Source organism: Eublepharis macularius, chromosome 4 (assembly GCF_028583425.1).
Source record: "Eublepharis macularius isolate TG4126 chromosome 4, MPM_Emac_v1.0, whole genome shotgun sequence".
NCBI classification, from domain to species: domain Eukaryota; kingdom Metazoa; phylum Chordata; class Lepidosauria; order Squamata; family Eublepharidae; genus Eublepharis; species Eublepharis macularius.
The window spans coordinates 27,636,406-27,647,663 of NC_072793.1; the positions used below are offsets into that span (position 1 = coordinate 27,636,406).

Sequence of the window (11,258 nt, forward strand, 5' to 3'; positions counted from 1 at the left end):
AAGTCTTGTTTCACACTAACTATCAACTCATGTATATTTTCTCAAAGCAGGATTTAAACAGGTCTAAGATCTACAGAGCAATGTGAAGCAATGTGATATCAAACTATACCTGTTTAGGAAGCAATGCAAAATCTTTTGGGAGGCAGATGGCTAAACACAGCACTCCTCAGGTGCAACTGGATGTACTGTACCTTCCTTTGGCTGGGATCTCATAGGATTACGGAAGAGATCTTAATCCACTTCCACAGACATGGCACAATCACAACCACAGCAGGTCAGGTTGCACTGCAGACTAGGCCAGACAGAGCTAATTGCCCGAGGGGAAATTAATAAAGCTTAATTAAAGCTGCAACCAGCCCAGCACCGATAAAGAGTGTCAGGCAGGAAACGCAGGCATCTTCTAAGCACTGTCACTAGGGCAATGAGAAGAACAAATATATCAGCTTTCATTGCCTTCCTTTGCAGAGAGTTTGCTCAGGGTTGGGTGGAGCTGTCTGGAACCCAGGAATATTGGTAAGCAAGCTCCATTCTTTGGAACGCAAGACAGATTCTCAGAGAAGAATATCAAAATGACTAACCAGCTTTTATTTACAACACTCCTTAACAACAGACACAGACCAAGAAAGGACATAACAAAGGGAAAGGAACAGCCACCATGCCTCTTGCCGACCCACCCTGGGCAGGGTCCCCAACATTATTGCCTGGGCTGCACACAAGCAGAGGCAGTTCTGCCAATGCCAAGGGCACACCAAGGCTATACCCAGCGCTGCTGAGGCACGGGGCTGGCCTCTGGGGCTAGCTCAGAAATGCTGCCTGCCCCCTGGCTGGGGCTACAAGTCAGCAGGGCATGGAGACAGCACAATATGGAACATCTTCTCGGCACAGGGTGCCATTTTATCGCACACTGCAGTAACCTTAAAAAAGTCTGCCCTCCGGGGAACTTTGCACCTGGGTCAGCTTCTATGTTCTGGTGTCCTCCACCACAGCCCCAAAGAGCTGAGCACATAATACATAGCACAACACCCTTTCATTCATCTGACCAAAGTTCCGGTATTTATGTTATTTTGAGTTACCATTCTAAATTCCCACACTGGATATGGCAGGACTGCAGAAACCTTACTGTTTCCATCCCCAATGTCTTCTCTTGGCCTCTCCCTCAGAAGGGCTGGGCTTTGAGAGTGGCTCAGGGAGAAAATAGTCAAGTTGTTCCTGATTCCATTCTCTCTTATTTCACAGTCTTAAAAATCAAGAGGGCACACACCAGTCTCTTGGCCACCATTAGAGCAAAATGTCATTTACTAGGGAAGAAGAGAATTCCTGGGGCCAATTGCAGAATGAAGGCAGGCAGCCCAGGCCAGGGGATGCTGTGAAAGAGAGGTACAAAGCCTATCCTTCCTAGTGAATTCAGAGCCAGCCCCAGGCACAATCCAGACCAAAGGAGGAAACCAACACAAAGTCAATAAATGCATGTATCTGTGGCTACATGCCAGCACTTGGAGCTCGGTCAAGCCAGGCCACTTTAGGATTTCTTAGCGTCTTGTGTGTTCCGTCGCTTTAGGTCACTCAAATCAACAGGTTTGAATGCTGTCAAAAAAGAAGAAAGAAGAGACAATTTAGGATAAGACTCTTTACCATCTACATTGCTTTCCATCAGTTTGTCCACTAGCCTTGGTAAGGATATTTGACTCCAACCATAACTTGACCTCTACCATTCTAAATTCTCACTCCAGACAGGAAAACAAAAACATGTGATGGACTGAAGTGAGTTGGCTCCAGGGAGTGAGTTGAATACAACAGGCTGTGATTCATCTTCACACTAAATTTTACTACCTACGTTCAGGGGATATTAAATTCAATATAGGATTTCAACAAACTCTGTAGCCAGAAAATTCCCAGTCTGTTAACTAGAGGTGGGCACGGACTGGGAAAAAAACATGGGCCGTCAAGCAGTGGTCCATCACGTTTCATGGACCACGGACCACGAACTTTTCATAGACCTGCCTGTTTGCGGACCGATTCATTGATCCATGGCACGTCACTTCCGGGGCCTGTCAGCTGAAGCCAGCCCCGCAGGGGAGCGCCCGTTTCCATGCAGCTTGCAAGCGAGGGGCACAGAAACAGGCACCCCACACCTTGCTTCAGCTGGCAGGCAGGGCAGCCCCTGCCTGTCAGCTGAAGCCATCCCCATGAGGATCCCATGCTCCAAACAGCTCTTAAGGAACTTCCATTCCCTTTAATTTCTGAGCCTTCAGTAGAATACCATTTACATCTGAAATTATAAAAATTAGAAGCTAACATCCATCCATTCATTTTAAAAAAATCATTTTTTTTAAGATACCAAGGAAGCCTCCAAATTTGGCACTGCATATCCAAATATCTATATACAGTTCTAGATTTCCATACTCAACTACCTAAAGAAAACTCACCCTTCAGACTGGGGTTTGGTATCTTTTCCACATACTCTTCCACAAGGCCCCGTTCTCCACCTGCCATCTGGCTGCGGAGATCCCGCTCCACACACTGCCAAGCTGTAGAAAAATGACAACAGATCAGATGACCTCCACACAGAGACAAAGTAAAATGCTCTCCCTTGTCCCGCACAGACTTTGACATCCTGGACCTTAAGTGCACCTTTACTACTGGGGACCTCTTTAAGATGAGAGTAAGACATTATTGGATAAGGAGTCAGAAGATCTGCCATACAGAACTAGCAGCAATGATCTTTCGGTCCCGAGCATCAGACCCATTTTCAAATGCTCTGACATTACACAGTTTCAGACATTTTTCTCCAACTGTCCACACACATCTTAAAGACACAAACAGGAAAAAGAATCCAGAAGCTGAAAAAAGGAAAGATGCAGGGTAGGAGGTGAGGCATACATGAAGGTGTAGCAACGGTAACTCACCTTCATAGATGAAGCGCACATTCTCTTCATGTGCAGGAGTGAAGATTTCACTGCTGTTGCTTGGGGAGCGAGGGCTACTGTTCCTCTTGCCGTTGTAAACGACTCTGGAAACAGGGGAGCTAGGAGCAAAGTGGAGACCTCATTGAAAGATGGGACAAGATACTGATCCTTGCCACAAAGAATCAGAAGAGAAACTTTTACAATAATAGTCCTGGCAAAAGGATCCTCTAGCTCTGTTATGTACACTTTTTTTAAAAGTATGACCTAATTGGAGTTATTATCTGTATTTAATTCTCATTTATGCAATACCTTGTCTTGAGCAAGGGGCTTTAAAGTTCTTGTGTTTTTCATTTTTGCAACTTTGCAAGGTGGATTACTGTACAGATAGAGTTGAAACTTGAAGGAAGCAATTTGCGAAAGGCTACTATGCAAGTGCATGGATGAATTGGAATAAAACTCCAAGTCCAATGTTAGGCAATGGACTAATTATTGGCTAGAGGCTACTCCCCTAGGGTCCATTTACTTTTACCTTCCACACCCAAGAAAAGTCAGTAAATAGCAAAACAGGCCATTTCTTGCCACATAACTAGTTTCACCATCCCATCAAGAAAAATGAAATAAAATCCAGAGAATCAGAGTCCAGGCTGAAAACTACAAACAGATGTGAAGGCAGATATTCCAGCAGTTTACTGGACATTCAAACAAATGCATTTCTCACAACCCCCATCATCTTTTTCACCTTGTCATGGTTGCCTCTTGCCCAGCCCTGGCCCAAACACCAGGTGTGCAGGTTGGCGATGCTAGAACAAAGACAAATGAACTCTTATTAACTCCAGAAGGAGGAAATTACAACCAAGTCGTGATACAGGCATCTATACCTGCCTTTGGCAATTTAAGACTCCCCAGATTTAAAGAGACATTGCCGTTTATAGACACAGAGATAACACTGGTACTGGGATGGCAAACATCTTCTAACCACGCTTTCTCCATACATCCCCTATCTGTCTGTCTGTCTAATTCTGCTCATATGGCTATTGCCTTAAACAGAAATTAAAATGGAGAGAACTTTACTTAATATCATGTATTTGATATTTAATTATTGCCCCTGTATATTTTGCCACTGAAAGATTAACAGAATCATTTGTATCCGATAATAACCATGTCACCTGCACTCTTATATTAGGTAGTTCCGTATTTTTAAGTAGCGGGATGGCGGGCACGGAAGAGAGCCTATTCGCATCTTTTGGTGCCCTGCCATTCAAAGATCAGGATAATATGAAACTTCCCCTATCTATCATTAGCAAACCTGCAAACACTTCAAAAGTTCTCAAGGCTCCCAACTGTTTCTAGGATCAGAAACCATTGTTCCAGTAAGTGAGATGTGTAGTCTGGGGAATCTAGTTCGGCTAGGCGGTCTGAGATCTTCTCCATTACTCCATTACTATAGATGACTGAGCCATAGGCACCTTTAAGACTAACCAACTTCACTGTAGCATAAGCTTTCTAGAATCACAGTTCTCTTCGTCAGATGCATCTGACGAAGAGAACTGATTCTCGAAAGCTTATGCGACAATAAAGTTGGTTAGTCTTAAAGGTGCTACTGGACTCTTTTTGATTTTGCTACTACAGACTAACACGGCTAACTCCTCTGGATCTATGAGCCATAGGGTCGTTGCAGCCGCCCCCACCCCCGTTCGTAGCGCCCCAGAGAATCTGAACTCTCCTTAGCCTCACGCTTCCCTCGACATCCCCCTCCCCAAAAGCCCATCCTGGTTATCCCCAGCCAGCCACAAAAACAGATCGCCAACAGCTCCCGTGAGGGACGAAATGTGGGAGTTGGGGGCACGCTTGATTGTCTCTCGCTCTCTCTACTAGAGGACCGACGCGGCTCGGCATCCTGCTAGGCCCACAACAATCCAAAGGGCTCGCTTCTACGGGACGAGGTTGATAAGGTCTATGGCGCCCGTTTCCGGAAGGGGGGGGGGGTTGTTACGGGCCCCACTCAGCTCCCTCCTAGCCTCGCCCCACCTCTCCTTACCTGGGCCCGGGGCGGTCCCCGTTGCTCTAGCTGCTGCCAGGCCCGGGGCGGAAGAGAGCGCCTAGGCCGGGCGACGCATGCGCACTGCGGGTGACTGGGTCTTGCGAGCCCCTGTACCGTGTAGGGAGAGGGTTTCCATGGAAATGGAACGACGGGGCAGGGGGAGGGGTTTCCATGGAAACCGGCATTAGGGCATGCTCCGGAGGTGGGAGGGATGCTAGAAACGGGATGAGGGGGCAGGTCGCAGAGCGTGTGGGAAAGCTCCCTTAGGGAGGAGAGACCCGTTTTCCTCATGAGGAGTTTTGACGGTGCCCAGAGCTGGACGCACACTCTACACATCATGAGGGGAGGGGGGCTTGTATAGGGCAGAGTGCTGCCGAACTATCGCGGAACAGCTTTACAATTTAAAAAAAGTGTAGGCGTGTTAGTCAGTCTGTAGCAGTAGAAAAGAGCAAGAGTCCAGTAGGACCTATAAGACTAACAAAAATTGTGGGAGGGGATGAGCTTTCATGAGCCACAGCTCACTTCTTCAGATATACTGTGGCTCACGGAAGCTCATACCCTCCCTCAAATTTTGTTAGTCTTATAGGTGCTACTGGACTCTTGCTCTTTTCTACAATAAAAAAATGAGTATCCCATTTCACTATGGTGGCTAGAGCGAACCCTGAGGCGTAACATTTTCTAGGTACACTATTATTTTCATAGCAAACTTCCCAGCCCTCCATGCCAATTTACCTCTCTGAACTTCGTAGGTTTTCCCCGGGGGCCTTTAAAAAAAAATTCCTGTGGTACATTCAATCCGAAAATAATTTGCTTCTGTTTTTTATGATGTAGTTGTCTGGATCCACCTTTGGTATTCAGACTTAAGTCAGAAAGGGAAATGAAACTTGAGTGTGATTGTTTTTATTACGTCTATTTCCCCACCCCGATCCACAGAGGTAGACAGAGTGGCCTATGGACATTAATTTAAAAACAAACCATTTCAAGGCATGATCCTTGTCCATCCACTCACAGACCTGCCGTAGCATTTTAAGTGCCCTTGAACTATTCTTGCCAGCAGCTCTTCAGCTAGGGTTTCAGGAATTGCTTGGGAAAGATGTCTAAATTTAACAAATGCTTACCCTGTATATAGAGAGCCTGAGACACCTACCCTATTATAGGTCATCAACTGCCTGGTGAAAAATAGTCCTTTTAATAGAGACAGTGGAATGTTATTTGCCAGGTAATGCTATTTACCTCCACGCCATGAAAAGTTTCACATATTAAAAGGAACAAAACATTTTTCTCCACGCTTCTGCAACATGTCAGACTGTACCTGACAGGGGCGTGGACTAGATGACCCTAGAAGTCCTTTCCAATGCTATGATTCAGTCCACAGACATAAAAATTGTGAAAAACATGTGCTATTAGTGCAAGTTTATTTGCTCATTTTGCATAATTACTCCTGCTTCTGTTATGTATCAGGTAAGGCTATTGAAGAGCACCCATCCTCATTGAGTGAGATTTCCCCAGGCATTATACGTGTGTGTTTATCACAAACTTTACACGAAAGGTTTCGCTTTAAAATTAAAGTTAAGCAGCTCAGGAGGCCAATATCCGTATCCAATAACAGTTCTGTGCCTGTGCAGTGTGATTTGATTACACAGAACACTGTGTCTGACTGGAGATGTCTATGAGTGACCGGAAGAAGCAGCAGTAGAGAAATGCGCCTAGCTGCCCTAGTTCTGTCAGTGCATGCTGACCTACATGACACCAGTGATTTACTGTTCATTTTCACTGAGAGGCAAACTATTGGATTAGGAAGATGCAATGCTCTTAAAAGTCATCTTTGAGTACGGACCAGCATTTGACCTTTCACCAAGAAATGCCATTTCTAATTCTCCGGATCCTACTGGCCTAGTTAAGTTGTTTGCCAAGTTAATAACTAAAGCCAGCTCAAGTCATTTTGAAGGAGTAAGGCCCTTTATAATAGAGCTGTAACAGCATAATGCTAAGCAGAGTTACACCCTTTTAAACTCAAAGATTTCAGTGGACTTAGAATGGTGTCACTGATTAGGATTGCACTTCTGGATCAGTTGGAGAATAGAGAGATTGCATAGGGAAGGAAGACACAGATTAAGCCCCATAAGTGAGACTACCTGTTAATTTGTTTTCCTCTATAATTGATTAGCAGAAACTCTTTGAATACTAGTATCCTTCCTGTAACGACCCCAAATCGTGAACTGCCTTTTTCACCATTCTCTGCCCTTCAAAGCACCTTGCATATTGTAATTCCTATAAAAAATATTCAAGTGGCATCTTTTTACAATGACATTCTTTTACAGGAGGTAGAACACTGTGGGTAAGGTAAACAGGTGCCATCCTTCAACGTTAGGGAGCTAGAAAAGTATGGATGAGAAATTGGATGAAGAATGGTCCCTAGTTTTCGTTTTGCTACTGCTTGTGTCTTTTGGGACTGATAAAGGCTTCCCACCCTATATGTATATTGATACTGCCAAGGAAGAGAGCAAGCATTCCTTTAAGTACAGAACTCCAGGGAAGCTACAGGATAAGAAGAGTGGCTATCCTTTTGGACAAAGAAGAAAAAAAATCCAAGACTTTAGGAATTGCTTTATTGTAAAAATAAAAGGCTGTTTCGGAATCACATAAAAAATACAGTAGAAAAGCAAGTCTAGGGTGCATCAACATGAAAAATAAGACGTTATACACAACAATGCTAGATTGTCCATATTTACAACACTGAAATACCAACTTGAAGTTGGATCTATTTTCTCTGTAGGATAATTGTTTAAGAATTCTTCTTGAAGAGGCTGTGGCTCTCGGGATAGCTTGAATGTTGCCGAGATTCAAGATCAGAGTAACTGTAAATGAGTATTGGAAGACATATGCTTGTCCAAATTGGTACCCAGTCCAGTGTAGCTTATAAACACCTTTATAAACCTCTGGCATAACAGTGAACTTGCATGCCCTCATCATTATAACCATTTTAGTCAAGGCCAGATCCCAGCAGGTACCAAGCAGTTGGTAATATATATATTCATTTTTCATGGGCTGTTCCAAGCTCTGAGAGAAACTCTTAAGTAGCCAGTCTTTTACACACATATTACAGCCAAACTGCGACCTCTTTTGGAGGCCATACTTTCCCTAGTAGGGGCTAATGTCAACTTTACCAGCCTCCTTCCAGCACTGAACAGATCCTCCTGCCTGCTACAGAGACTAGATTCCATGTAGGAAAGAACTGAGGGGGTAACAAGATCAGTTCACTCGAGCTGCTTTGAAAAGCTCCACAAGGTCCTTGTATTCAGGGTCAATAAGGTCAGATGGCTTCTCCCCTTCATCGTTGGTGGCATCTAGTTGGGCTCCAAGAGAGATGAGATACCTATGGTATCAAAGACAGAAGAGATGAGGAGAGACAATGGTGATAGAAAACACAGGAATGTAATCTGGACTTTTCCAATTAAATAAAGCAGCATTGCCACTTCATATTCTGCAGGAACCCAGTGGAGGCTCTAATGGTTGATATACTAATGCATTGCAAGAGAAATCTGCACATCAGAGTCCAAAATCCTCATTAGAACTGTCAAATCCCTCCATGCTATCACATTAACAGATAATACAGGTATGAGGAGAAATGTTAGTGTGTTCTGGGCTGTACACACAGGGAAACAGCATCCATTTCTGCAATTACAAGTTGCAGAAAAATGCAGCCAGAATAACAGAAATCACATTCACTTTCCCATATGGATTAGCTTCTGACATTGCATGGAGAAACAGAAAAGGTTGTGAATTGGCACAGCCTATAGGACAGAGTCATTAGCCAGGACCGGTTTCAGGTAAAGAGGGTTCTAGGAGAAGGGTATTTGTGCCCGCCTCTTTCCTCTGCTGACCACCAAGCCCCTGCTTGCACCTCCCTTCCCTTATTGGCTGGCAAGCCCTCCAACAGCCTGCATGCTCTCTCTCAGTTATGATGGATGGTGCATGCGGCTGAGACAATATGGAGCACTCAAAAGTGTGCAGGAAGGCAGCAGGGCACACAGACAGGCGTACTCAGCAGTGGATCCCACCAACAGCCCTGGCAGCTTCTCCACCTTCAAGGTATGCCCAGCACTGGGGCTGTCATCACCCCCATGTGCTTAGCCAGCAGATACTGTTTTTTGACATCTCAAGTCTCAGGCCTGGCAAAAAGAACTTCCCTTCCCATGTTTTTTCTTGGCCATGAGACCAGCAGATTCTGCCAGCCGGGGGGTGACACAATTGAATGAGAGTCTCTCTAGCTTAGAATAGAAGTTAAACTGGCAGCTCTGACCTTGCAATGTCAGCATGGCCGTCACTGCAGGCCATGTGCAGCGGTGTCCAGCCGTCCTCATCTTTCTGATGAATGTCAGCACCATATTTCACTAACAGTTTAACGCAATCAAGATTCCCAGAAAGCACAGCTTCATGTAGGGCAGCCATACCTAACAGAAAAGGGGAATAGATCAGCAGTGGAGTCCCAGGAGGCAAGGACGGGATAAGTGCTGCAGGATTTTTCTCAGAGAGAATTTGCAATGTTAAAACGGTGGCAAGGGAATCCAAGGGACAGTAAATCCACAGAGCAAGGGACCCCAAGAGGCCTGGGAATCAGGGAAAGAAATATCCTTGCTTCTCAGGAGTATGTTTCCCACAAAACAGGGCCAGGACCTTGACCTGATTTGAAAAACAAATATGGCTTCTGTTATTTTAGAAGACCGGAGGGGTAGAATAAACTTGGCTGAGGGGGATAAAGGAGGAATTGGATTAAGGACCTCTGTATGGATGGACAGAAGTCAGAATTCTTTGAATCATCTGAATCTGGGAACCTCTTGGAGAATTAAGCAATTTATTAAACCATTAATTGAGGCCAGCACCCACTACAGGAACATGGCACACCAGATTTCTGTGTGTGTGTGTGTTTTAATAAGGGAGAGATAAACAGCACCACTCCATAAGCACAAAATTGACACAGCCTAATATACTTGGATACAAGAGCTGTACAGCTGAAATGTGTATAGTTACAAAACAAAATTTCACATTTCAGCTTTTCAGATGCAGTTTTTCCGACATAAAATGGCAGGAGAAAAGGGCTCCCTGAGGCAATAATCCAGTCTTCGAGCCAGTTATGAAACCCCCCTGAGTATTTTGTCAGTCTGGTAATTTTATTCACATGCTCATTTTGTCACTTGGGGGATGTTCCCCAAACTCTCCCACGCTCAGGTATTCCTGATTATATATTTAATTTTACTGGAGCAGAAACAGGATGCTTTGCAAATGAAGAACTTTAAGCTCTGTCAGCTGGAAAAAGATCTGCCTGTTTGCATCATACTCTAGGCAGTTCCCAGCCCCAAAGGGCTAGCTAACATGCTTCCTCCAAGAGAATCCAGGCTGTATATCTGACATTAGTGTGATGGAGTGAGGGAGAGAAAAATTAAAGAGTTCCCTTCCTCAGGCTTAAAAAAGCCATGCTCTGCTTTGTGCCCCACAGCCTGACCCTGCGATGAGGGAGCTACCAGTTCTTAATTATCAAACACCATCTACTTACCAGAGGGATAAATAGTGTCCAATGTGACTTTCCTGGCACGGATGAAACGTCCCACCTGCTCCAGGTCACCTTGCCTGATGTTGTCCTGGAACACAACATCGTTGGAGAAACGCACAGTCTTCAGGCCTCTAGTGTACCTCCTGTACCTGGGAGGTGCAGCTGGATAATAATACTTCATGGTGACGGAGTGCTATGGAACCACAAGGCAGAACAAGAGGGCTGTGGAGTAAAAGTGAAGAACGGCGTCCAGGAACAAGATGTGTCACAGCACCCCACAAATAAAAGTTGCTTTGAGGTGTCAAAATACAACAAACCCTCGGATTGGAAATGGTCGGCTCCACCCTAGCAACTAAGAAGCGGAGGGGGGTGATTGCTACGGCGTTCTGTTCTTCTCACAGCTTCCCTTGAACAGCACTGCCTACATGGGATGATCTCTTGTTGAGGACTGACTTTCCAGCGCTGTCTCCTGTTATATAGTTTCCCTCCAGCTATTTTGAGGATGCTCAGCTCATGCTATTTGACATGAGATTTTGTAATTGAGCCACCCTGCCCTCCAGCCTCCCCCTTTCAGGCACAAGTCAGAGTTTCAGCTTACAGCCCACCTGTCGATGTGCAATAGCCAACGGGTCAAGTCTGTCCTACAGCTTGCATGTGCACGTTACGGCACACGGCAGCCTCGGATTTTAGAAAACCCACTTTTTGTACTGTTTTCAAGAACACTTTCAACCAGAAGCAGTAAACAGTAGCTTCCAAGAGG

At 45.0% G+C, this 11,258-nt stretch overlaps 2 protein-coding genes across 2 annotated transcripts; both read right to left on the reverse strand.

Annotated features, from left to right (window-relative positions):
- Positions 1-564: 564 nt before the first annotated feature.
- MCRIP1 (MAPK regulated corepressor interacting protein 1) lies at positions 565-5,026 on the reverse strand. Its single transcript, XM_054975324.1, has 5 exons — positions 4,945-5,026; positions 3,646-3,706; positions 2,907-3,025; positions 2,427-2,528; positions 565-1,584 (listed from the first exon to the last, which is right to left on the reverse strand). The coding sequence occupies exons 2-5, from the start codon at positions 3,651-3,653 to the stop codon at positions 1,520-1,522; spliced, it is 294 nt and encodes a 97-aa protein (XP_054831299.1). The 5' UTR covers positions 3,654-3,706; positions 4,945-5,026; the 3' UTR covers positions 565-1,519.
- A 2,513-nt stretch (positions 5,027-7,539) lies between these two features.
- PPP1R27 (protein phosphatase 1 regulatory subunit 27) lies at positions 7,540-10,972 on the reverse strand. The gene is made up of 3 exons (XM_054977678.1): positions 10,502-10,972; positions 9,251-9,401; positions 7,540-8,323 (listed from the first exon to the last, which is right to left on the reverse strand). The coding sequence occupies exons 1-3, from the start codon at positions 10,677-10,679 to the stop codon at positions 8,200-8,202; spliced, it is 453 nt and encodes a 150-aa protein (XP_054833653.1). The 5' UTR covers positions 10,680-10,972; the 3' UTR covers positions 7,540-8,199.
- Between the last annotated feature and the right edge of the window lie 286 nt (positions 10,973-11,258).